General features: G+C 43.4%; 2 protein-coding genes across 2 annotated transcripts in view; both read right to left on the bottom strand.

The window, feature by feature from the left end:
- LOC135557613 (tubulinyl-Tyr carboxypeptidase 2-like) overlaps positions 1-14,625 on the bottom strand; it is a 35,515-nt gene extending 20,890 nt beyond the window's left edge. Inside the window, exons 1-5 of the mRNA XM_064991053.1 lie at positions 13,680-14,625; positions 7,091-7,179; positions 6,370-6,426; positions 5,837-5,911; positions 1,227-1,608 (exon numbers count right to left, since the gene is read on the bottom strand). Coding sequence (XP_064847125.1) covers positions 1,227-1,608; positions 5,837-5,911; positions 6,370-6,426; positions 7,091-7,179; positions 13,680-13,997 — 921 coding nt within the window. The 5' untranslated portion in view covers positions 13,998-14,625. The remainder of the gene's footprint in view (positions 1-1,226; positions 1,609-5,836; positions 5,912-6,369; positions 6,427-7,090; positions 7,180-13,679) is intronic.
- A 2,397-nt stretch (positions 14,626-17,022) lies between these two features.
- On the bottom strand, positions 17,023-25,437 carry LOC135557612 (heme transporter FLVCR1-like). The gene is made up of 10 exons (XM_064991052.1): positions 24,548-25,437; positions 24,226-24,370; positions 23,695-23,835; positions 23,064-23,131; positions 21,011-21,114; positions 20,151-20,261; positions 19,603-19,708; positions 19,150-19,261; positions 18,863-18,930; positions 17,023-18,361 (listed from the first exon to the last, which is right to left on the bottom strand). The coding sequence occupies exons 1-10, from the start codon at positions 25,208-25,210 to the stop codon at positions 18,275-18,277; spliced, it is 1,605 nt and encodes a 534-aa protein (XP_064847124.1). The 5' UTR covers positions 25,211-25,437; the 3' UTR covers positions 17,023-18,274.
- Positions 25,438-27,775: the final 2,338 nt, after the last annotated feature.

Raw genomic sequence — 27,775 nt, 5'->3', positions numbered from 1 at the left:
ACATCCACTGCTTGGTTAGCAGAATTCGAGTTTCAGGGTCACCCTGTCCTGGTAGAAACCTAATGAGAGCTCACTGCTGACGGACAGTCCGGAGGAGACTGGAGAATAATTATGGAAAGGATTTCCTGGAACGAACAAACAGGAAGCAGCTCATATTCCGTGCTCCAGAAACCACATGCAGCTGAGAGCATAGGCAGGATGTTAGTCATAAGATTGGTGATAGACATAAGGATGTGTGTGTGGTAGCGGGGGAGGGTTATAGGACAGACACTGCTCTGCTATACTGTATAAAATGCAAGCTCTCTGTCTGTGTTGTGCATAGAAGACACACTAGAATAATTTCCCAAATAGCCTTTGAGCATTTTCACTGTAAAATTATTCCTAGATTGATTCATTCAAATGAGAAAAGTGTTTTTACACTAATGTCCCTATTACTAGTTCTAAAAAGGAAAAGGGTAGTATGTGAGTTCTTCAGCTTCCAGAAATACGGTAATATCTATATATACACTGACACATTTTCGGTATGTATGTTAACTATGCACAGCTAACGAGAGGTCAAATACAGAGGTTAAGGCTGTATCTCCAGCGCTGGGCAGCTGGGAACACATGACCTACATTTACTGTTGCTGTGATAGTCAGCCGCACCATCTTACTACCATCCCCCACCAACCACCACGCTACAGCTGAGTCAGATGAATCTGGGAGACGTGGTCCAACCAGCCAGCTTCTCTGTCTTCTCTCTCTCTCTCTCTCTCTTCCACTGAGGGGAACTCTGGCCTTAATTATCCCTGACGGTTCATATTACACCCATCGCCCCTCCGTGGTAGCCGCCCTGGTTTCAGACGGGGAACAAAGGGGGAATTCCATGACATGACGCCGTTCCAGACGGAAGCCAAGCCAAAGCAACACAAACGAGTTGAACGCTCCCTCAGGGATGACCTCGGGTCAGTCGACTAGAGAGCTTATCTATTGTGTTGAACATTTTCAACCTAACAGAGTTCAAGGGTACAGTATACTGTACCCTACAATTCAGAGTATTATTCAAAGACTTGTGAAAGATAGTATTTGGGCATCCACGGGGTTACATACAGTGTTGTAGATACTAAACGGGGGGAAATGTATGAAAGGAGGGCAGTGAGGCGTCGAGTAATCAAGTTTGACACATATGCCCTCTCGTGTCTGCCTAGAGGAGAAAAATGTGAGAAAGTAGGACAACAACATGGCACCTTCATCCTCATGTCTCGGCCATGTTTCTCCAGCTCCTTCCTCATGTCCTCTCTCCCCAGGCGGGCGGCGTTGAGCACCAGGTACTTCCACTCGATGGGCTGGAAGACGTGCGGGTCGTGGGGCACGTACAGGCCGATCTTCACCTTCTTCAGCGTGTGCTGGTAGCGACGGTACGAGTCCTCGAACTCCATCACCAGCTCGCTGAGCGTGCGGAAGGTCAAGGCCTTGTCCATGAGGTCTTGGCGGCGGCTCATGCCCAGCGTACCATAGCGTCCGTTGCAGTAGACGCCCAGCACCACGTGGTGGAAGTGGTTCCCTGAGAACTGGGTCTTGAAGCTGATGGGGAAACGCTCCACCGACGTCAGCCCGTTGGTCAGGTATCTGGGGTGACCATGGTCAAGGACGTTAACTGGCATCATTAGCAACAACAATAGTGTCAGGGAATTTAATGCTGTCTACTGAATGGTTGTAATTATATACACAGAAAGAGAGAGCGAGCGAAAGAGAGAAAGAAAGAAAGAAAGAAAGAAAGAAAGAAAGAAAGAAAGAAAGAAAGAAAGAAAGAAAGAAAGAAAGAAAGAAAGAAAGAAAGAAAGAGAAAGAAGAAGGTAAAAGCTAAAGCATCATGGTTAAAGGGGTTAGCATCAGTAGCATAATCAACAACAACTTTTCAGAGATAAATACTCCCTAATAATCTCCTGAATGGTGATCACTTGATGTTTACGAGAGAGAGAGAGAGAGAGAGAGAGAGAGAGAGAGAGAGAGAAGGGCGTATCCAAGCCAATGTTAAGCCCACTCACAAATTCATTATATTATTTCCAGAAACTCATTAGCTAACTGGCATTGGCTGTTTTAATAATGGAGAAGCAGATTTAGTAAGAGTGGCTTGTCTTTGAACCCACAGCCACACTCACTATATCTCTAAATCAAATCAGCTAATGGAGGGAGTGAATGAGAGGGTTTGAAGCTGACAGGTGTAACATTCATTATATCAGTTTCATTACAGCGGACAGACTGTAGTACATCTCTGCACATCATAGGATGGGATACTATCACAAAACAGATACATTTCGTTCAAACAAAATTTGAGGATACAGTATATCCATATTTCATTCGAAAGTAGCCAGACACTCAAAGACTGTTATTCCTAAAAGTCCCAGGAATAAATAGCTGTGGTGTCCTAACGTGGCATCTAGTGTCTCACACAACGCACACCAGGCTAGCCTCTCCCTGGGGCTTATACCCTGTATGTGGCTCCCCAGAACTCTTATGTAACTGGCCTGTGGATCCACTGCAGCGTGGCTGGGTGGCGCACGATGCGGCAGAATTGACAAATCTGGCCTGCTCAGGAGAGAGGGGGGCGGAGGGGGACACGGCAAGCTTGGAGATGGGTTATCTGGGACTGTCCAAGTCCCGAGGCAGTAGAGGCACTATAGTGACACACACAAGAATAGGAAACTCCACTGTGTGTATCAGTGACCTTATGACCAGTAAAAAGCAACTGGCAGCCCCACTGACTGGCCTGAGAAAGGGTCAATCAGATCAGAGTTTGACCCACTACCAACCATTAACCTCAGCAGTACTGACCTCATCATCATCCCGACATATATTATGCATCTATGATCTATGATCCACTCATCCGTATCATCATCAGTAATGTTGTCGTCTCATGTTTTCAATAAGCAGGCTGTTTTCGCTGCACCCTCACTCTGCAGTGTGTTGTGCAGTAACAATAACACAAGCTGGCTGCTACTGTGGTTGAGATAATACATTGGATCTGAGAGGGGGAGCACATTTCAGCATCAACTGACTGGTTTGAGGCTTGGCTCTGTTTCCTCTCAGCTACCAGCAACCATCTATTTGTATTTTTTTATCTCTCCACACCAAGCCCTCTCAATGGCCAGAGCGCCTGTCCGTCATCTTCACATCCCGCCCGCCCACCCCTAACATCACAGCACTGTACTTTCATTAAATAATCATAGGGGCCAGCCGACCAGTTTAACAGGTGCAATGGGGATTCCCTTCCACAACATACATTGTTAAAAGGCATATTTGTAGCGTCCGTGTACGGTCACGAGTCATGTTTCACAAGCAAGATGCCTGTAGAGAAACATTCACAGAGGAAGCCTTAACTAAATAAAGTGGGCATATCCCATTTGAAGAAGAGAGCTCTTAAAGTTTGAGAGAAGAGTGACAGGTATTATTTAAGATCACCACAGGACAGGAAGCACCATGAAAGGAGGTTATGGTAGTTGACATCAACACTTTGATCAGTTACACTCTGTTTTCCCATGAGAAACAAACCCAACGTTGGGAGAATACAGACAGACAGCAGAAATAATCACCCTCAGAAAGAATACTTTTGTTTTTTCACAGAGTAGGGAGCGCAGTGCGGCGGCGGTTGCAGAACGTTGGTGTGATTATTCATTGAGGCGGCAGTTAGAGCAACAGAAAAAAAGAAAGCCCCTCCGTCCTCCCCTGTGGTAGCTGGGTCTGTCTACACTGTACACACATACTGTACACACACACACACACACACACACACACACACACACACACACACACACACACACACACACACACACACACACACACACACACACACACACACACACACACAGAGAGTCCCCCCATGCCTCTCCTTAATGAATTCCCCACTAACTACAAAAATATCACATATTACCAATGATACAAGGCATGTGATCCACCCCAACCCCAATAGTAGCATACTTCCTCTTATCTGCCACCAGGCAAGAGCTCTTTCCATTACCTGGGGAGGATTATTGTTGCCATAGAAACCAAACCAAGCGATGTATGACTATAAGACATGTGTTTACTAGCTCCAGCAGTACTGGCTCATGCTGCATTAACACCTGAGCTGGGAAAACTCCAGGGAGGCGTTGCAAATATTAATGACACGCCTGTTAACTGCCCCCTAAGCCCTTCTCCAACAGGACAGCATATCTCTAGGTATATGACAAACACTCTAGATTAAGATACATGCTTGCTCGGTTGCCATGATGCTGTGTGTGGAAGATGGCCCATAGTAAATATGATCCACGATGCACCACTGTTTGGTCAAGAGGAGGGTCAGCACTTCTGCACATCTGCTGCCCCTCTTGTTTTAAAAAAACCCAAATATCTATCATTAAGTGAAAGGCGAAACCAACTCGCAATAAACATCTAAACATTCTGCTGGGACAAGACTGCCATTGACCCCTGATCCAGTACATTCACTGTTTTCTAAAGCATTAAAATGATATGCCCTCATTCAACCTAATTATTTGATGTTCTATCAATCCTCGTAACAGGCAACAACAAAACATCTGTTTAAATGTGTGACAATAATAAGAGCATACATAGTTCCATTACAAATATGTCCAAGACCTGATGAAACGGAGTTATTCTTTAAAAAACAAACATAAACTCTGTTTCTCCTCTCTGCGATAAGCATCTTAGCCTACTGTACTCAGAACCTCTTATCTGTAGTAGAGGAATCTGCCTTGCGGGGGAACCTACTAATGCACCAAGTTACTGGGGGCTTCAGCTCAACACAAAAACAAGGCTGTAGTAGATGATCTGGAGGGAAACATAGGTTGTATCATAAGAAAACACGAGTGTACAACACTCCATCTACTAAACCATTCACCGAACAAAACTAAGAGCCATGCTGTAACAACTGAGTCTCTAATTTTCTCACTATTATCTGAACATATCAACTGGTTCTGTATCTGAGCATACAGCTTAGCTGGCTCTTTCATCTAGGAGACCAGAGAATGTCTGTTGCAAGTCAAAGCATCATTGAGCTTATTATCTTTGTCAATGAGGGTTTAACAGGTTTGGTCTCACCTGACAGACTTGGACTTGAGCCTATGACATCCTACTGGGCAAAAACTGGCCGAATAAACATTGTTTCCATGTCACTTCAACCAAAGAATTCAATGTGATGACGTTGAATCAACGTGTAAAACCGATTGGATTTGAAAAAAGTAATTCACGTAAAAGAATTTGGTCTTTTTAACCTAAATCCAATGACATCATGACATTTATTGAATTATTTCATATTGAATTCAAGTTAGTTGACGACTAAACCAACTGTAAATGAAAACTAGATGTTGAACTGACGTCTGTGCCCAATGGGATAAACCGAGAGAAACGCCTGTCAAGTCAACAGACACATCAGACACAGCCTGTTTCTTCATGAGACCAGCCTACAGTTTTGACTGAGGATAAACCTGTGCCCCTGAGAAAGATCAGGCTCGGACGTGACAGGAACCGTTTGTGAAAAGGCCCAGCAGCCAAGCCGCTCTAAATGGCAATGTGCGAGACGCTGCAGAAACTTTGCTCTGCCTGCCTATATGCTCGGAGTCGAGGTTCCACTTTGAACTTTCAGACTCTTGTTTCCTAGCAACAGGGGCATCTGTGAGTCTTACTGGCCTAAGGGGGGAATATTAAAGGGAAAGGGTATACCTCGTCAGTCGCGCAACTGAACGTATCTAATTGATTTCAGGGGTTTCATCGGGCACCTCAGGAACCTGAAACAGATCCGCTCTAACTCCCATCGGTTAATGTGTATCTCCGACTGTGCCGACAGGCAAAGAAAGGATACATCCCAAGGATGACAGCTTCAAGGCATTTGATTGGAAGAGATTCCCTGATCATTTCTCTCGCAGTCTCCATCAACCTGAAAGAGAACAAAGATGATTGTGGTGAATATTCTTGTTTCATACAAAGTCCCCTTTGGTGCCTTATACAAACAATGACACAATGGTGTTATTCAAACAGGATAACAACAGACCCTGTTTGATTGACTTCAAATGTGTCAAGTACAAGCCAAGTACACTAATGAAAGCACCATCTTCTACATTACGATGACCCCTTTTACATATTTTCGATAGAACGTTAAATGTCCTGGCTGTCTTTGCAGAGTACATGCACATACCTCTGGGTAAAGGACACAGCAAGAGGCAGAGGACAGCTATTTTCAACATATGAACGGGCCTATATTCTTCTACAGACAAATGATGTTGTCTCACAGAGAAGTGGGACGTCTCTTCTGTCTCGGTACAGTGGCAGACACAGGAAAGACACAAACACAAACCAATTGAGATACCACAGACACGGCCTCACAGCCACACTTACCCACACAATGGTCTGGTCTTCCTTATCTCAAAGAACTGAGTTCCTGTGTGATTGTATCTGACAGACAGTTAAGGGGCATTCAAAGGAGTCTGCAATTATTTACAACGGCTGGGCGAGAGGGGAATGGTGATGTTTCTCATATCAGGTTGATGTAATTAATCTATTGTAGGCTAGAGGTTTATGAATATCCGAGAGAGAAAAAAAACTGTACCTCAAAGACCTCATTGATTACATTTCCCCCCCCCCCCTCACTGTCATGTGTCAAGTCTAACCTAAACGAATTTGAAAACGATGGCTACTCTCCATCTGAATGTGTCTCCTGCAGTTAACAGAGAGAAGACTATAAAGTACTGTGACATTATTTACAGACCCACAGAGCACCTGTGGCTGCAGTATGGCAGTTGGTGCCCCTGTAGCTACAGTATGGCAGTTGGTGCACCTGCACTCCCCTGGCTACAATCACAACAAATTAAGCCCACCTGAAAACGTTGACACAGTGTTAGTTAGCTAACACACTGCATACATACTGTGCAACCCCCAGGGCTCCAGAGTGAATTAAACAGTGTGAAATGTGTCACGGATCTGCAATGAGCTATAGGAGGACATTGTGCCCTCAAAGGAGCTGTGGTTTCTCTCTTCTCAGCGTGTTCTGTGAACGGGGGATGAGAGGAGGATAAGGGAAGGGAGGTGGCAGGTTGAGTGCTCGGCAGGGAAAGGATACTGCAGTGCCTTCATGTAGTTCTGGATGGCCAGCAGCCAGGCAGGGACAGACATGGAGGGCTTGAAGTTGGGGACCGATGGCACAGGGTGCTGTGGGATGACAAAGAAAGACTATGTTAGATTGATCTTGGTGGTGGTGGAAACATAAACATGTGGCAATATTGAAGGCCTTCTACAGTACAGTCAGAATCAGAAAAACAAATGTGCGTGTGTGTGTGTGTGTGTGAAGGAAGGAAGGAAGGAAGGTGACCCAGACTAAACGCTATGTAAGTTCCTCAGGGTTGTTTCTCTTCTCAACAGAGCTGTTAAACAGAGCTTATCTGAGGAGTCTGGTGTCATGCTGAAGACAAACAGTTTAGCCCTCTGTCTCAGTCACACAAACCCTACTATGCTCTATTTGGAAAGCCTGAGGTGATGGATCAAACTAATGACAGAGTACCATGCCCTAAACTCAGAGGGAAGACATTTCCTTTCCAGGATATTAGTAATTCTAGTTAGTCATTGTTAGGTCTGTTTCTCTGATCAATCAATGGCACACACACACACACACACACACACACACACACACACACACACACACACACTGATCCTTTCAACCAGGTTTGTGTAGTATCTGACTCAACAGAGAACAATACCGCCACTGGATCAGCCACAGGTACAGAGAAAGAGGGTGTGAGAGAGATAGCAAATGTGTATATTTTGTGTGGACAGGAAAAGAGAATCCCAAACCAATCAAGGTGAGATGAGAGGATAAGATAACCCCAAACCAATCAAGGTGAGATGAGAGGATAAGAGAAACCCAAACCAATCAAGGTGAGATGAGAGGATAAGATAACCCCAAACCAATCAAGATGAGATGAGAGGATAAGAGAAACCCAAACCAATCAAGGTGAGATAGGGCTCATCAGCCCTCCACCCCCTACAGATAGATCTCATCAGCTTTCCACCCCCTACAGATAGATCTCATCAGCCCTCTACCCCCTACAGATAGGCTCATCAGCCCTCCACCCCCTACAGATAGATCTCATCAGCCCTCCACCCCCTACAGATAGGGCTCATCAGCCCTCTACCCCCTACAGATAGATCTCATCAGCCTTCTACCCCCTACAGATAGATCTCATCAGCCCTCTACCCCCTACAGATAGGGCTCATCAGCCCTCTACCCCCTACAGATAGATCTCATCAGCCTTCTACCCCCTACAGATAGATCTCATCAGCCCTCCACCCCCTACAGATAGATCTCATCAGCCCTCTACCCCCTACAGATAGATCTCATCAGCCCTCCACCCCCTACAGATAGATCTCATCAGCCCTCTACCCCCTACAGATAGATCTCATCAGCCCTCTACCCCCTACAGATAGATCTCATCAGCCTTCTACCCCCTACAGATAGATCTCATCAGCCCTCCACTCCCTACAGATAGATCTCATCAGCCCTCTACCCCCTACAGATAGATCTCATCAGCCCTCTACCCCCTACAGATAGGGCTCATCAGCCCTCTACCCCCTACAGATAGATCTCATCAGCCCTCTACCCCCTACAGATAGATCTCATCATCCCTCTACCCCCTACAGATAGATCTCATCAGCCCTCTACCCCCTACAGATAGATCTCATCAGCCCTTTATCTCCTACAGATAGGTCTCATCAGCCCTTTATCTCCTACAGATAGTGGTCTAAGCTCTCGCTCATCACACAGGCTAATTTCAAAAGCTTTAAATCAAAGCTGTGCAAATGAGTAAGCAAAAAACAGTGTAATATTCAGCAGTTAGTTGCGCTGGGTCTTATTTCTCAATAATCCCTCACACAATCCCCCTGCCAGCCCTATCTCCACTGTGGAGAGCCTGGAATGGAACATAATTCTGCTGGGTCAGGGAAGGAGTACAGGGGTATTTCTTTCTTCTCTACCTCTCTTTATCTCTGAGGATAAGTGCTGACTGATGAAAGGATTTCCTTGTGCTTGGTATCAGACATCTTCTCAAAGTGTAGCCAACCACATCACATATAGAAATGTAATAACACAGGGCCTCCCGGGTGGTGCAGTTGTCTAGGGCACTGCGAGACTCTGGGTTCGCACCCAGGCTCTGTCGCAGCTGGCCGTGACTGGGAGGTACGTGGGGCGACGCACAATTGGCCTGGCGTCGTCCGGGTTAGGGAGGGTTTGGCTGGTAGGGATATCCCAGTCTCATCGCGGACTTGCGACTCCAGTGGCGGGCCGGGCGAGGTGCACACTAACCAAGGTTGCCAGGTGCACAGTGTTTCCTCCGACACATTGGTGCGGCTGGCTTCCGGGTTGGATGCGCTCTGTGTTAAGAAGCAGTGCGGCTTGGTTGGGTTGTGTTTCGGAGGACGCATGGCTTTCGACCTTCATCTCTCCAGAGCCCGTACGGGAGTTGTAGCGATGAGACAAGATAGTAACTACTAACAATTGGATACCACGAAAAAGAGGTTAAAAAAAAAGACACACACAAAAAAGAAGGACAACCATCTCTGCAGTACTCCACCAATCAGGCCTTTATGATCGAGTGGCTAGACGGAAGCCACTCCTCGGTAAAAGGCACATGACAGCCCGTTTGGAGCCAAAAGGTCTGATGAAACCAAGATTTCCATCTTTGGCCTAAATGCCAAACATCACGTCTGGAGGAAACCTGGCACCATCCCTAAGGTGAAGCATGGTGGTGGGAACATCATGCTGTGGGGATGTTTTTCAGCAACAGGGACTGGGAGAATAGTCAGGATCGAGGGAAAGATAAACGGAGCAGTACAGAGAGATCCTTGATGAAAACCTGCTCCAGAGTGCTCAGGACCTCAGACTGGGGCAAAGGTTCACCTTCCAACAGGACAAACACACAGCCAAGACAGTGCAGGAGTGGCTTCAGGATAACGCTCTGAATGTCCTTGAGTGGCCCAGCCAGAGCCCGAACTTGAACCTAATCGAACATCTCTGGAGAGCCCTGGAAATAGCTGTGCAGCGACATTCCCCATCCAACCTGACAGAGCTTGAGAGGATCTGTAGAGAAGAATGGGAAAAACTCCCCAAATACAGGTGTGCCAAGCTTGGAGCGTCATACCCAAGACGACCTGAGGCTGTAATCGCTGCCAAAGGTGCTTCAACAAAGTACTAAGGGGTCTGATTACTTATGTAAACGTATGTAAATTTGGACTCATCAGACCAAAGGACAAGCAAGTCTCTTCTCATTATTGTTGTCCTTTAGTAGTGGTTTCTTTGCATCAATTTGACCATAAAGGCCTGATTCAAGCAGTCTCCTCTGAACAGTAGATGTTGAGATGTGTCTGTTATTTGAACTCTGTGATGCATTTATTTGGACTGCAATTTCTGAGGCTGGTAACTCCAATGAACTTATCCTCTGCAGCAGAGGTAACTCTGGGTCTTCCAATCCTGTGGTGGTCCTCATGAGAGCCAGTTTCATCATAGTTCTTGATGGTTGTTGCGACTGCACTTGAAGAAACTTTCAAAGTTCTTGAAATTTTCTGTAATGACTGACCTTCATGTCTTAAAGTAATGATGCACTGTCATTTGTCTTTGCTTATTTGAGCTGTTCTTGCCATAATATGGACTTGGTATTGTACCAAATATGGCTATCTTCTGTATACCACCCCTACCTTGTTACAACACTACTGATTGGCTCAAAAGCGTAAAGGAAAGAAATTCCACAAATTAACTTTTAACAAGGCAAACCTGTTAATTGAAATGCATTCCAGGTGACTACCTCATGAAGCGGGTTGAGCGAATGCCAAGAGTGTGCAAAGCTGTCATCAAGGCAAAGGGTGGCTACTTTGCAGAATCTCAAATATAACATATATTTTGATTTGTTTAGGACTTTTTTGGTCAGTACATGATTCCATATGTGTTATGTCATAGTGTTGATGTCTTCACTATTATTCTACAATATAGAAAATAGTACAAATAAAGACAAGCCCTGGAATGAGTAGGTGTGTCTTTTGACTGGTACTGTATAAGACAAAAGCAGAAGACAAATTTCCATCTCGCATGGAGTTATAAAGTGTGTCTTATTTTAGTTCTATTCTCATTTAGATGCAGTGTTAGTGTTGAGAGAGAGTTTACAGGAGCGCAACACACAATGCTCCCAATTCACCATGTGTAATTAGCTGTCTGCCTGCTCCTCTTTCTTCCTTTCTTTTTCTCCAATCTGAAGAAGAGGAGGGCGCCCTGCGGAGCTCAGAGAACTACCGGACCTAAAGGCAAGAGTGTGTGACTCAACTTAATTCCTTATTATTATAAAGGTGTGGAAGACTTCTTATTAAAAAAAGAGGACAATTACACAGAGGGAAATGGAGACAAGCTTTGAAATGTATATTTCAGCACCACAGTAAGTGGGATAGTATTAACACCTGATGACCTGACTGAGCAAAGCTGAGGCTGGCAATGCATGGTCTGTCTGTCGATGTACCATACGTTCCTCACAGGTGGACAGGCGAGAATTAAAAGGTAGTTCAAAGAGGGATTTCTCCCTTTCCGTCCAGCCGTCCCGTCTGTCTGTTCCCCAGCTTTAGAGAGGTCGTGTGGGGGGTCAAACAGGCCGCCCCTTGTGTGGTGACTCTAATCTAACTTTACTTCCCCAGGGGACATCACTGAAACCTGATAGCGACAGCCAAGATGTGACTGCAGCACCAAAGACCCTGGGCATCTGTCTCTCTCAAGAAGATAGTTGGGCATTGGTCAGAGACTCGGCCTGTTCAGAGCATGATTGCTTACGGTTTTCATGTGATTACCATAAAGGTACCATAAAACATTAGATTGAACCTTCTCCCATTGGACTGCATGTGAAATAAAAACAAATACATAAATGATTCTTCATTCAGTAGCACCACGTTTGGAGATCAGTTCAGACTAACCAAATCCTATTGTGATGCAATGAGGTGCACATGAGGTAAGTTTGAAACAGAATGGGAGGCTTTGGGCTGAAAGCCTGTTTTGTTTCCTGTAAAAACCTTTTTGGAAAGTATTATGCCATAACAGATTATCCTAGACTCAAATCCGAGATGGTGGATTAGTTCGCTCACAACCAACCCCTTCAAATAATCAGGGCACAGTGGTGTTACCATTCCTGACATGGCATAGTAATGTTACCATAATATCAATAGAGCAGAACATAGAGACATATAGTATTTCAGGAGACCGAGAGTCAAATCTGCTGACATCTTACCAACATGCCATATGGGTGGGCCAGTGGAACCATGAACCAAGTTTCCAAAACAATGAATGACTACAGGTAAATACAGAAAACCCTTGCAAAAATTGCAAGGAATGAATGGATCACGAGGCACGCTTTAATCACACCTCCAGCCCTCAGAGCATGCTGCAGGATGATGCTGTCTGACACTTCACAGGCTTCTCTCTGTAGCCTATAGCTCTGTATGCATACATGTGAGTTCCACAGACAGCAGTGCAATGCTCATTCGCTCCTCCACACAGTTACCCAGACACTGGCCCTGAGGTTATCCCCGAGCTGCCTGTAACACTGCAGAACACAACTACCATTCACCTGTTCACAAAGGCATAGACTATTGATAGTGTTTGTGCTGGTTTATTATTGAGTGGAGAGGATTAGATGATGGACAATGGTATATAATGGAATGAGGGAAATCCCACAGTTACTGTTATTGTGGACTGCCAAAGGGTAGTTCATAAGACACTGTACATAACAGCAAGTTTCACACTGTCCCTTGATGATGCAGCACCAAAGCAGCCCCTGGTCATAGCTCCAACAACTAGTGCAGAAGCAGCACCAAGAATGGACACAGACCGTGGCAATTACAAAGATTCCTGCGTGCATTGTTGTCATATGCTTTATATAGCTGACAGTGTGCTATGAACTTAGGGATTTGGCATCACATGCACTAATTGCCGGCGTACAAATGAGTAATGCTCCAGAGTCTCCTTTCTCGGCACAGTCCCTCTCCCACCAGTGACAGAGAAAGAGGATCTCAACACTGATCCCTGCTTGGTGACACTCAGTCCCGGTTATGTCTGGCCTCTGATGAAATTAGTCCGGCAATGTAGTGTCCTGTTGGATGCCAGGGCAGGCTGAAATAGTCTGCATGCCTTAATGCTTCATTCCTCAACAGGATAATCAGGAAAGACATTCAGGAGAAAATCTTCAACTCATCCTGTTATGGTTCTGTGAACGCTACTCTCTGTTATTATCGATGCATAGTCACTTTAACAACTCGACCTACATGTACATATTACCTCAATTACCTCGACTAACCGGTGCCCCCTCACATTGACTCTGTACCGGTACCCACTGTATATAGCCTCGCTATTGTTATTTTACTGCTGCTCTTTAATTATTTGTTACTTTTATTTCTAACTTTTCATAGGTATTTTATTAAAACCGCATTGTTGGTTAAGGGATTGTAAGTAAGCAATTCACTGTATTCGGTGCATGTGATTTGATGGATTCTTTGCATGGATGGAATTGCAAATGATATTTGTTGAATTGCAATTTGAAGCATATGTCAGTGTTGGTTATTACATGGTAATTGCCCAGGATTTTTTAGGACAATATCACTGCTTATCAGTCGAGCTTTGAGGCTATACTTACTTTGGGAAGGTATGCAGCATTGCTTATCTTGCTGACCATGTCTTGTCCATCGGGGTGTACTTTGGCTACATGAGTCCACATCCTCTCCCAAGTGACACCCTCAATGGGGAAACCAGTTCTGTTCACGTAAAAAAGCACACCCCCATCTTTCTCATCTTCTTCTCCCGATGAACGTCCAGCGTTGTTGGGGGTGCTACGGGTGGCAGACTCAGCACCCGGGCTCGAGATGCAGTACGTACTGCCACTGGTGCTTTTGGATCGGTGCCTCCCCATCTTAGCTGCAGGTGAACAAGTGCTAGCGGCGTTGGGTCCAGTCATCGTTCAATTCAAAAGTGGAGGTAGGTCCCTGCAGATGGCAGCCCGCGATGATTCCACTTGCTTTGGTCAATAACCCAGAATTCCTATAACATGTTGCTGTACCAATATCCACTCCCGTACGTCCAGATAACGGATACTGCAATCACTCAAATAAACGAAATTAAGAAAAAAAATCTCATATGTCAAGCTTTTTTAGGTAGAAATGCACCAGAAAAAAATGTGCATTTCATATTCAGCTAAGCATAATCTTTACTCATTAAAAAGACTGAAAGATGCCACCAAGTAATCAAACCGCAAAGCATAGCCTACTTAAATACCGCATAGTGTGTGGACCATTCATAACAATGTAGTTTGCTGGTTACCCGTAGTAGAATATTCACGGTTTGGCTTGCTCCTCTTTAACTTCATCATTTGCTCAGAACACTGCCGGAACGTATGACTCCCACAGCTTGAGACAACCCCTGCAATGCATTTCGATCCGTTCGTAGTCTACATATTTCCCCAATATCGAGTAGGCAATTCGAAAGCTTTGTCCTCATTATGAAAACTCCTCTTTGGTAATTTAGTCATCCATCACATGGTTAATCTTTTGCTTAAATGATGTCACTATGTTGTTCTGTCTATAGTAACCTCGGCAGCCAGACGCGTTCTAAATTATTTCATTGGGTGTAGCAACAAAGAGAGGCGGACTGAAGTTGAATTCATACCAAATAAGGAACCAATCCCTTGCTGTGATTGGTGGCGATAGCGGATGAGGGCGTCAACAAGCGAAATTAGCAACAAATTGATTTTTTTTTTACACCATCGGTCAACACTTTTAAAGTCATACTGTCATAAAGGTTGTTACAATGTAACAACTTCACACTGATTCAAGGTAACCAGTTGGTGTCGGACGTGAAATGGTCAGTGGCTATTCAGAAAGTAAACGTATGGACATACTTACATATTGTCCAAGATGATCAAAGGCTTGATAGAAACAATAAATATTGTTAAGCGATAGGAGGACATTTTATTTATGTATCAAAATAGCCTACCCTAGCGGGATATCAAGGTTAGGCCTACTTGTTTAGAAATGTGAGAATATGCACTCCAGCAACAGGCTAGTTGGTCAAATATGCACATATTCTGGACAATGTCAGCCAATTCTAATTGGGTTTTCTAACTTTCTCTACACGTTTTCAACCTAGTGCTAGCATTTCAATCACTTATGATACTGTCACAAAAACCATAATTTGTTGGACCATCAAGTTATTAGAATACAGTATGCTTATTAAATGTATTTGCATAATGGTCACCACATGAGGAAACCGTTGTTACAATGTCCAAGTCATTACTACAACTCTTCTGTAACCACCTCATTGACTCCAAGTAATAAAACAGATGCAAAATAACAACAACCACTGACAATACTGAGCAGAATTGTTTTTTATTGTATTGTTTTCACTTTCAACTGACATTATCTGCAGATAAGCAAGTATCCATGTGGCCCCTTTCCACGGACAAAACTCAAAGGACAAAAAAAACATAAGCAATACAAACACCTTAGTTTTACAGTACACTCTGGGGCACTTTGAAGGGATTGTGCAACATCATACACATTATACACATTATAGATATACACATATAGCAGCTGCAGTGTAACAGTGCTGGCACTGACTATACTGTGGATTACATTGCTAAATTATAATCAGGCTGTCAGAGAGTCAAAGACATAAAATAGTAGATGGTTAGTAGATGTAGATGGTTTATTGTCATACACCAGATAGGTGCAGTAAAATGTCTGGTTTTACAAGGTCAGCCATAGTAGCACGGCACCCCTGGAGTAGGGTTTCGTGCATTGCTCAAGGGCACATTGATGGATGTTCTACCTTGTCGGCTAGGGTATTCAAACCAGCAATCTTTCGGTTACTGACCCAACGCTCTTACCGCCAGGCTACCATATGGTGTATTGCACATACACTACATAACCAAAAGTATGTGGACACCACTTCAAATGAGTTGATTTGGCTATTTCAGCGACACCCGTTGCTGAAAAGGTGTATAAAATCAAGTACACAGCCATGCAATCTCCATAGACAAACATTGGCAGTAGAATGGCCTTACTGAAGAGCTCAGTGACTTTCAACGTGGCACCATCATAGGATGCCATCTTTCCAACAAGTCAGTTCGTACAAATTTCTGCCCTGCTAGAGCTGCCGCAGGCAACTGTAAGTGCCGTTATTGTGAAGTGGAAACGTCTAGGAGCAACAACAGCTTAGCTGCGGAATTGGTAGGCCACAGAAGCTCACAGGATGGGACCGCTGAGTGCTGAAGTGCGTTGTGCATAAAAATCATCTGTCCTCACTCTCAACACTTACTACAGAGTTCCAAACTGCCTCTGGAAGCAACGTCAGCACAAGAACTGTCTGTCAGGAGCTTCATGACATGGGTTTCCACTTGGTGGTGGAGAAATAGTGGTCTGGGGCTGCATTTTATGTTTGGGACTAGGCCCCTTAGTTCCAGTGAATGGAAATCTTAACGCTACAGCATACAATGACATTCTAGACGATTCTGTGCTTCTAACTTTGGGGCAACAGTTTGGGGAAGGCCCTTTTCTGTTTCAGCATGACAATGCCCCCGTGCACAAAGTGAGGTCCATACAGAAATGGTTTGTTGAGATCGGTATCAAAGAACTTTAATGGCCTGCACAGAGCCCTGACCTCAACCCCATCGAACACCTTTGGGATGAATTGGAACGTCGACTGCGAGCCGGGCCCAACATCATTGGGCAAACTCACTAAAGCTCTTGTGGCTGAATGGAAGCAAGTCCCGGCAGCAATGTTCCAACATCTAGTGAAAAGCCTTCCCAGAGAAGTGGAGGCTGTTATAGCAGCAAAGGGGGGACCAACTCCATATTAATGCCCATGATTTTGGAATGAGATGTTCGATGAGCAGGTGTCTACATACTTTTGGCGATGCAGTGTAAATACTGTATATAATTAGTTCCGTTTGGATGTACTCATTCTTAATTAGGAACAAATAAGAATGAGTGTCTATGCAAGGATTCCATTTAATAACATTTTTCATTTCAGTGGTCTTTGAAATATCAAGTGCTTGGTAAATGGAATACATCTTAAGTAAGATAAATAAATAATTGAGACATAACTACATTGCTATATAAGATGTAATAAGTTCATTATCAAAATTTTAAAAAAAGCAATGAAATGTTATGAATGTCCATATAGAAATGGTACTTCTTCATTATTCAGAACTAAGTAAAATGCTAGAAAAGAAAGGAAAACATCTGTCAACCAAATAAATAAAAATTCTCGTCATAAGTAGCTAAATAAATAACATTCACTCTGACACTCAAATATGAATAATTATAAGCACACATCCTGCAGGAAGCAGGATAACATATAAACAAACACCTATGGATTGGATCTTCTGATTAATGATTGGATGATTATTCCTGTTAAGACAAAGGAAATACAAGAGCCAATAAAGTGGTTTAGAAATGTGCTGGGAGATGGCTACTGGGCATAGTCCATAAAGACACAGAGTGAGCTATATAAGCTCCTATGAAGGTTTGGAGATGTCTGAATTGTGATGCTACAGTCATTATGACTCCTGTTTGTGCTTCATCATCCACACAGCATTCTTAGTATTTCCACAATATCCCTCTAGGTGGCGCTGCTATACCATTAGCTACCTATCTCGGCAGAACAATTATCTGTGCCATGTATTCAACAAACGTATCAATGTTTTAACACTTTCAAAAGCATTCACGTTAGTAATATACAGAAAAGTAGACTGTGCATGTTGCCCATTTGCCATAAGCCTTGCACCTTGTGTGTCATATTTGGTCCATATTTGTACGAATGGCTTAAATCTCAAGACAAGAAGTAACAATGATCATCCTCACAGGCCAAGGCAGGTCAGAGATCCTACATTCTATGCTCCCGTGTGGTTCTGTATAATGCCTTAAATAGGTTTAAATAAGCACCACTTCATGAACCAGAGATGATGGTGATTGTAGAGACAGTAGTGGATCATCAAGCAGGAGAAGCAGGGGGACTATGGGAAGTCTGAAAGGTGTATACGAGTGCTTATAGTTTGACCTGTCTGTAAACAAATCCTGGCTGGGCTAAAACCACTACAGTAAAAACATTAACATAATAACACATTACAAGACACAATCCAGAGAAAAGGGAGATTTCAAGTATCCTCAGGAAACTTTGTTGAATGCGCTGTAGGCCTCCGAAATGTTCCGTAGATTGTTAAGCGACCTCTTTGGGTTACAGTGAGGTCTCCTGGGAAAAGCTGACTGATGTTTCCATCTTGGCGCCATTGGTTGGCTTGTCTGATAGGCACTTAGTAGTGACCTGAGACAAGAGGAGGAAGATATCTTTAATTAAAGTCTTACATAGTCCTTTCATGAGAAGAGTCTTCTCATCACTCAAGTGGCTAGTAACAATGGCATAAGCCAATCACTGTTCATTAAAGCAACACAGTGAGGAGGTGCATAATCACAGAGCCAAATTCTAACATCATAGGGCATCTCAACTGCCGGAAGACTATTTATTAAAAGGTTTTATTTTCTTTCACTCTGCATGATACAGATTCACATTAGACAAGCCTGGCAGAAAGACTGTTCTGTCTTTTGATGTTTACCGGGGTCTTGATGTGGGCAATCTCATGACATATGAGACAGCTTCAAAATGGCTGTCAATGTGAAAGAACAAGCAGACTAGTGACCTGACCTCTGTCGTGTGATACATCATTCCAGGAAAAGGTCACAAGTGATTGAGGGGGTGACCTTTCAGCCGAAAGAAAAAAAGAAAAGAGAAAATCTCTCTGAGGGAAAAGGAGAGAACGTGACTTACTGCTTGAAGAGTTTTGCTGTCAATGCCCATGTTGACATTGTTCCTTTTCAGTTCTGATTTTATTAAGGCTGAAACAAACAGAATAAAGTAATTAAGAGAGCCTCAAACAATATATAAACGTAAACATTTGTGGCGTAGCCTTCATAGCATTGTTATGCATTCTATTGAATTCTCAGTCTGTTTCAGTTTTCATAGCAGAGGGGGAATCATATGGAGGACATCCATACTCCACAGAACAGAGCAGAACAGATGAGTGCAGAACAGATCAGAGCAGTGAGCCAACCAACCTGTGAGAAAGATACCCAGGAAGATCCAGACACAGAGGAACAGGTTCCCAGCCAGGGGCCTATAGTTTGTTGTCAGTTTCCCCTGGATCAAAGTGAAAAGAATCCCAAAGATCTGAGGGAAAAAGGTGATATGAGAGTGAGAAAACATTGGACACCTGTGTTGTCTCAAGGGTATACATGCATTATACTGACTGACAAAACAGATTGTCTTCCCACTTGGCAAAGAAGCTTAAAATGTATGAAGAATCAGAATAGAAAGTATATACTGTGTGGATATATACTTGTTTGAAAATGGGTGTGGTTAGGGTAAGGTTACACAATATACGGTTAAGAGGAGGACACATTTTGTGTTGTATGAGAATGCACAAAGTAATTACCTGAAAAAAATCTCTGGAGGCAGTCACACAAACAATGAAAACGACTTGTGATTGTTAGCACGTGTTTGGGGCTTACCTGTGCAAAAGCATTAAGGAGACCAGAAGATGTCCCTTCTGATTCAGGATATGTAATTTCAACCCCAAACTCAAAGCCAAGCGGAAGGTAACCTGTCATGAAGAACCTACAGAATGACAAAATCATATCAGTGAACCCTGGGCTGCCCTCAGGGAAAACAGACCGCTTTATCTCGATGCCGTTGTTTTGGTTGAACATAGCCTCTGGCCACCACATAGGTGATAAAGTGGCATTGTGCGTGTGACTGTTGACCTTCGAAACATACAAGAGCAAAGAGGAACTGGTGTCAAAATAAGCCACGACGAGAAAAGAAGTTGCCTGTTTTTTTAACGCCGTACTGTTCACCAGATCTTCCTGTTGGCACAATGTGCAACGCTGGCAATTACAACTATATTACTCCTTAACGATCATTTCAAGCACTTATTTACAACTTTAGAACAAACCAGGTCGTCATTGTCGACAAGAACGTGTTCTTAATTGACTTACCTGTATAAATAAAGGTGAAACAATACAACAACAAAAGAAATACAAAAGAAGGGTTATCTTACCCCAGCACCCCAGCAGTGAAGAACACCAGGTAAATACGGTTGAGGTTCAGAGTGAAGCTGAACAGCACCATACCAATGAAAGACAGGATGTACACTATCAGAGTGGTCATTCTGAGGAACAAGCACAGGACAGAACATTGTTGGGAATAAAAGTGGATGTTCTATTCAGAGGCTCACAATTGAAGAGGGAAAAGGCCGGTAATCATGGGCAGGGAAAATGTTTCGACGTCACTCTCACATTCGTCATTCTCTCTACGTCTCAGGGACTTACTGTACATAGCCCATATAAGTTGACTTTGTTTACGAATGACTTCATAGCTTGCTGAAAATGTCACTGATTCTAACCATTGGTTTCATACCCAACCCAGCACCTGTATGAATAGCATATCAGAACACATCACAGTTCTCCAGAGGATACTAAGTTAAGCAGAGGGTGACTTTCAGAGCAAATGAGAATGCTGAGTCATGTGAGAAATCTCCCTAAATCGGATTACTCAAACTGAGTTGCATTAAGTGTATGTTACTACAAACCTGTGTTAATTGGATCTGAACTGGCAGGACATCATTTTTGGAACGTGCAGCAGGCTGCTTATCTAAATGATGATGAGTTGGAACTCATACACTTCAGTTTGTCTTTAGAACACTTCCCTTTCTAGTAACCGCAGAGTACTGTATGTCCACAAAAAAGCCAGAGCAGCGCACAAAGCCTCCAGAAATAACCGTAAGGCTTTAGATAGACATACTGTAACTGCCTTCTGCAACTCACAATTGCATCATGTGCAACATAGTTTAAATAACTGTGTCACCGAAGAATTCAGTGATTTATGTCACTGGCAGTTGGGCTGGGGGACGGTACCTACTTGTAGGTTTTGGTGTAGTCCAGCCACAGTCCACAGATGATGGAACCCACCATTCCAGCCACCACCAGGGTCAGGCCAATCCTACCTGCATTCAGCTCCTGGTTCTGGGGTGAGGAGGTTGATGTTAGTGGAGGGTACAGCAGGCTTTTCCTGGGACATGCGTCCCACTATCATATTCGCATGAAGGGCCACCCACCAAAAAAGGGCCACCACTCATCAGAAAAGCCATTCCGTGACCCAGGAAACAAAACTGCAAAGTTTCAACATCATTACATAGATAGCTTTTTTTGAATATGTGGTTCAAGACTTGTAAAAGTTTAACATTAGTTCAATATTATGCATCAGAGGTACAATTTCGAAAATCATAGCGCATTTTGGGTCATTTCTCCCAGCAACATTATGAGGTTGACATGTCACACATGTGACGCTGTTCATGCTTACAGAAAGCAACATATTTATCGGAACAGAGGAATCCCAAAATAATAAAAGATTAGAAGTTGTTTAAACGTGCTAAATTAATTTTTCTCAGACGCCAAACCAGCGCTTTTTGTAGCTGTCGGCACCTTGAATGTTTTGTGAGCTGTATTAGCTAGCCAACGCTGTGCTGCCTTTAGTTTGGCTAGCAGGAAAAACAAAGCAATGATGGGCTTGTAGGCTAAATGTATCTACCAAAGCGACTTCAATTAACTGAGAAAACCAATGCACATGGTTGAAATATAATTCCTTATTTCAGGGTTCATCTGGGTCAGTGAAGGACGGGTAACGTGTTGCTTGACCTTATGCAAGAGCGAACACTGAACGGACAAATAGTTCTCTGTTCTGTGTGCCAGTGTGCAACACAAGTAACCAAGGTGAAAAATGGCAACGTCAGAACGTTGCTAGGGAAATTACCCTGTGATTTCGATGCTAAATATAGTAACTGATTAAAGATTGCAGTTTTACACGTTCTGAATGAGACAGTGTTCCTGTTCATAACATTATCTATATGTTTGATGGGTGGCTCTTGGACTAACATGGCTAAAGTGGAAAAACTCACCAGAAGCGGGCAGGCAGAGCAAGCAGAGATAGGCGAATGGAAAGGACAGGACAGGCAGAACAGTAACTACATGCTAGCAGGATAGTCCATAACTCCAATCATCTTTGCTGATAGGGATGTTTGGTTTCCATACATGGATGAATTGGTCTAATTTAGCATGTATGGTAAAGCCTCAACCCATAGCTACCTCTTCCAGTTCAAATGAGCTCTAAAAAAAACTTTAATAATGACAACATTTGTATTGTTTTTTTCGTGTGTGACTGCAGCGCCTGCGATAAAACTCAAAAATAGAGACACTTTCTCACTGAGCGAGGCGTCAAAGCAGACAACCCACCCGCCCCGGCTTCAGTTGGGTCATTATAATTCAAAACAATGCATTCAAAAATAGATCACATACACCCCTCGCATGCTTGCCTTTGGTGAGTTTAGGCCATAAGCTAAAACTTGAGGCTCAAGATGACACCAGACAAAAAATTGGCCTGGATGCATGTATACTTCAGAAAGGGCAGCCACATGCTCTAGGAGCTCAGATGCAATACTTTAATAACCAACGTTTCGACAGCCAAGCTGGATGCACGTACAGTATAACCTTAAAGCGGGTCACATGGTCTGTCGGTTTAGGGGGTACAGTTCAGGGATTTATGGAAAGTCTGGTGGGAAAGTGATGTTTACCTCCTTTGACATTTTACAGTGAGAGGAGGCTGCTACTAGAGTTCACGGAATGTTGCTTGTCTTTCAGTCTTTCAACCAACCCTGACTGTCTCTCTCCTCCGAGGGTAGCAGGCATGCGTGAAAAGTGGTTATGAACTACAAACAGGAGACAATGGATTCGTGCCCTGTCGTGGTTTGAGCTCTCATTTAACTCCATCTGTTTCCAGAGAAAGCCTTTTCCATAAAGTGTTTTACTTTTGTGCCGTTTGAGAGCTTGTGTTTGATCTCGCTATGCATGTAGCAAATCATCCCATCAAATAATCCTGATTTTCCGTCATTGGAACACACATTTTGTACTCCACTTACCTCGTAAAAAGCCATAATCATCTGATTGAGAAGTGTTGACACAGAGTAGAAAGAACCAGTCATGATACCTAAAAGAAAATGGATTTATTTGACTGTTTTATCCCGACATAGTGATAAACTTCAATAATCTGTATAGTACACACAAAACCATGAAGTTTAACTGAACACCAACAAAAGAAACTCAAATTCAAGAAAGGATTAGCTAATAACCGGACTGAGCACCGACTGAGCAGTCAGTCTGCCTTGGAGTGTATGGGGTTAAAGACAGAAGGATCTCATAATGAACAACTATGCCCAGGAAACAATCAGTGGAATGGACAGAATGCTACAACAAGAGACTTTGAAGGACAGCACACAGGATAATTGTCCTTGCCCCAGATCTGTGTGTGCTTTAGTCAACACCTCAAACCATCATTGTCATGTCATAAACTTTGTGACGACAACAAACACAACAGATGAGTTAGCTAAAGCACAGACCTGAGTCCAGGCTACTGGCAAGTAGTCAGGTGTCTCACCATAACTTTTCAGAAGCTTTAGGTTACTGCATGTAATACAGAAGTAATACCATAGTTATAGTGTAGTTACAAGATAAGGTGTAAGATAAGGAAAGATTATAAGTCAGGTGTCTCACCATAACTGATGAGCAGTAGGATGAAAGGTTTGTTCTTGAACAGGTTGATGATGGACTGTCGGTAGGAGTAGTCTTCAGGAGCACAGTCAAGTAGGACAGCCTGAGCTTGGCTGGGAGGTAGTGGGGGTCTGTCTTCCATGACTAGGAGCAAAGAGACACAGACAACATCAACACATTTGTCTGGAAAGTAGTGGGGGTCTGTATTTCATGCCTAGGAGAGAAGTGGCATAGTCAACGCTAACACTGTATTTACAGTTTTACAACATAATGGACAAGTGTTTCTCTGTGTCTTGCTTCAAAAGCACTCAGTAGCATATGACTGCAATGACTCCTATGCAATGCTGGTTTACAGTGGTATGTTTGAATGGTTGGTATGTTTGTATGGTATCCGTAGCCTGTGGAAAATATACGTGCAGTCGTCTGGACCTATGGAGTTTGTTGCTACAGTGACTAAGATGTGCTGTCCACCGGGTGCATTTCTTCAGAGTACCATTCCAGATGGCCTGACAAGGCTCGTCTCAACTGAATTACCAATTACAGTCAAGATGAACAGAGCAGTGGAGACTACAGCCGTCCCATAAAACATAATGCTGATGTTGTGTCCCATCAGCTCTATGTCTTTCACGGTGTTGGGGACCAGGACAGGGGGAAGCAGGAAGCCAATAGCAACGCCCAGCTAAAGAGGGATCAGACAAATTCATCAATGTCACACATACTCCATCAAAATACAGAAATGTCCTTTTTATACAGCAGTAAAACATGTACACAGCATTAGCCTGTAACGTTTACAATGTGATTAGGCTAAAGGATTCATTAGGAGACCCTCATTACGTGACTCAATAGGCCTACACACCTGGTTACCTAGCACGGCTGTTGCACATGCGGTAGACACCTCCTTCGGGCCAAACCACACTGATGCAATCCTAGAGGGCAGTCCGAGGATGAAGACTTGGGCTACGGAACATATTATCTGTGCAGTCACTGTTACACCGAAAAGATCGGGCCGGACGCTGGCGCATTTCACCCACGCACCGACGCAGTTCAAACCCGCGCCCATAAGTGCTGTTAATTTCAGTCCTTTTTTATCCAGTAACCATGTTGCGGGGAAGATCAAAGGCACATACGCCACCATGTATACAATTGACAGCCAATCGATCTTGTCGCTGGATACATTGTAGAAGTGGGCGAAAATGTTGGTGATGATGCTGTACTGGATCCATTGAAATGCGTTGACGAGGGAGTAGAGGCTGAACACAGCTAAAACGGCGAATCTTCTCCAAAAGAGCTTAGTTTCGATACATTTTTCATCTCCAGGAAGCATAGCCTGTTTCTCATCTGGAGGTATCTCCTGTTCCAACGCCTTCGAGTCCAGTTCTGTCAGATGTGCCGCTCCATTCGTTAGGTCGGAGTACTGATCCCCGGTTGGGACTACTCCGTTATGCACCGGCGTCTTGATGTCAATTTCAGATGCGTTGTCAAGCCGCAAATGCTCCTGTACTAACTCGCCAGCCACCATGATGCTGGGCCGACGTTGCCTATCTCTCTATACCTTATAGTCAGGAAGTACGTTTACACAAAATAGGGCAGAGCCAACATTCAGTTAGTAGGTAATACAACAACTATTCATACCGTTTAGAAAAATACCTTTAAAAATGTTGTTGGCTACCTGTATTATTGGCTCTCATATAAAGCGCCTTCTTTCGCATGGAAGCCTATGTCGGTGGCGCTTTAGTGGATGTGCAGGGGATGGGGGCAGGGTGCATTTACATCACACAACTCACACATGGAGGCCTTCCGATGATGACTCTGACCAATCAAAATGCAGGATTTGGAGGGCTCTCCGGAGGGAAGGTGTTATATAGTAGCCCTAACTCTACAGTACGGTTATATTCGCACCGGTCTCTATGCATGGTAGATGAAGAAAAAATATTGTGATAATAATTTGCTGTTTATTCAAATAAACTGTATAATTTCCTAAATAGCATTGAGGTTGTTCAAAGGTGGTATCGTTCGTTAGTGACACATGGTCTCCCCAATTATCTCTCCCTAATCCTAATCTTAGTTAAATCCAGTCGGCCTGCCTAGCCTATTGGACACTCGCACTAGAAAGCTAACGTTTAGACAATGTGTAATGAAACCATCCACCTCAATGACATAGGCCAAAAAAAAAAAAATTTGCTCAGTTAATTGTAGGCCTTAATAGCTACAACAGATGTATAGATGGGATGTTACACTTGTATCAGGCCAGGGTGTATTGATGCATTTGAAAACGTGGGTCTTCAACTCATCCTCAGATTTACCCATTTTCAAAAGGTTACTTTTCAAGAGCCACTGGCACACATAACTAATTTCCACCATACCATTAGGAATTATAATCATTTAGTAATTGAATTGGATCTGTACGATGTCACAGTTAACTTTGTTGCGCGAAATTCTCAGGTTTCTAAATCCATGGAAGCTGCAGCGGGGTAGAAGGCACAAAAAAGAGCCCATTACAACACCTCATTATACACCACATAATTTGGCTGCTATTTGCTATAGCGCATATATGAAGAGAAATTATAGATAAAACGTATTGGTTCTCACCGGATATTGGACATAAACATTACACAAGAAGTCAGAAATTGCAACTTCAACAATGAGTGGTTTGGAAGGAATCAGTGGCTAACTGCAAGCGTTGCAAAGCAATCACTATTTTACGTCCTCTGCCTGCTATTTGGTGGAGAGGGTGTGTGGTCCAAGTCTGGATTTAAAGATTTAAAACATCTATCGCTTAAGAGGATAAACATTCACACACAACACCATGGGCCAGAGAATTCTGTCAATCCAGCATGACTTCTACTGCTTTCAAAACAACTGGAAACTCGGAATTGGAAAATCTCAGACTTCAGTGAGTTCAAAACAACTGGGAACTCAGAAAAAAATTAGCTCCGACTGAGAAAATAGGTTTTGAATGGTCATCCAACTCAGAATTCCAAGTCGGGAAATCAGGCCTCTTTCTAGAGCTCCAACCTGAAGATCACCGACATCATGATTTTTTTCCATATTTCCCAGATGTCATGAAAGCACCATGAATCCAGAGAATGTGTCATGCCCTGAACTTAGTTATCTTTGTTTTCTTTATTATTTTGGTTAGGTCAGGGTGTGACAAGGGTGGTTGGTTTAGTTTTTGTATTGTCTAGGTGTTTTTCATGTCTAGGGTTTTTTGTACATCTATGAGGTTTTGGTTTGTCTAGGTATATATAGGTCTATGGTGGCCTGAATTGGTTCCCAATCAGAGGCAGCTGTTTGTCGTTGTCTCTGATTGGGGATCCTATTTAGGTTGCCATTTTCCATGTTGGTTTTGTGGGTTATTGTCTATGTGTATTTGTATGTCTGTTCTCGTGTCACATAGCTTCACGGTCGTTTTGTTGTTTTGTATAGTTTGTTCAGTGTTTATTCTTCATTTTAAAAAAGTATGTATTCTTATCACGCTGCGCCTTGGTCTCCTCGTTATGACGAACGTGACAGAATGCTAGACTTTGATGACAAAATTTGCCCACAAGAAGGACCGCCGTGCCACCTTCCTGTTCAAGTGAGCATAGCACAATCCAAAAAATGTATTGTATGCTGCTACATACATGATTTAATATACCAGGGAGATATGCATACTGTAGCTAAGAAATTAATACTAAGTGTATGTTGTGTAGTAAACTATTAGTAGCCCATGTGTCTCACCCTAATAATTTGGTCCCTCTCCCCCTCAGAACTTTGCCTACTGTTCTGAATAAGTGGTGCACATGTAGCCTATAGCCTATTTTAGAGAAATGTCATCATCTAATATTGTAAAAGCTTTCATTGTCTGCTCATTTGCCCCCATTATATATTGTTCTGACTTGGTGTACAGGGATTAAACTGTAAGAGCGACCCATGTTCTGAATTCTGTCGCTGTACATTTCAAAAGTCCTGAACAAATAGTTATATTGACTACGTCCGTCTTAATTTGCTCCTCGAAATTATGGCCTGCCTCTAATCCGCTCATTTTTCCCTCATGGCATAGTTTGTACATCTCAATTGTTATAGGCCTATTGCTTATATAGGT

Source organism: Oncorhynchus masou, chromosome 16 (assembly GCF_036934945.1).
Source record: "Oncorhynchus masou masou isolate Uvic2021 chromosome 16, UVic_Omas_1.1, whole genome shotgun sequence".
Taxonomy (NCBI): Eukaryota; Metazoa; Chordata; class Actinopteri; order Salmoniformes; family Salmonidae; genus Oncorhynchus; species Oncorhynchus masou.
Note: the sequence above shows the minus strand (reverse complement) of the source record. Positions and strands in the feature narration are given on the sequence as shown.

Bases quoted from the DNA above. Each gene is read 5' to 3' on its own strand.
- LOC135557612 (XM_064991052.1), bottom strand. From the start codon at position 25,210: ATGGTGGCTGGCGAGTTAGTACAGGAGCATTTGCGGCTTGACAACGCA. The intron at 24,371-24,547 runs GTGTGTAGGCCT...ATCCCTCTTTAG, and splicing joins CAGCCGTGCTAGGTAACCAG to CTGGGCGTTGCTATTGGCTT. The intron at 18,931-19,149 runs GTTGGTTGGCTC...TGTTTGTTTCAG, and splicing joins CCTGGGTATCTTTCTCACAG to CCTTAATAAAATCAGAACTG.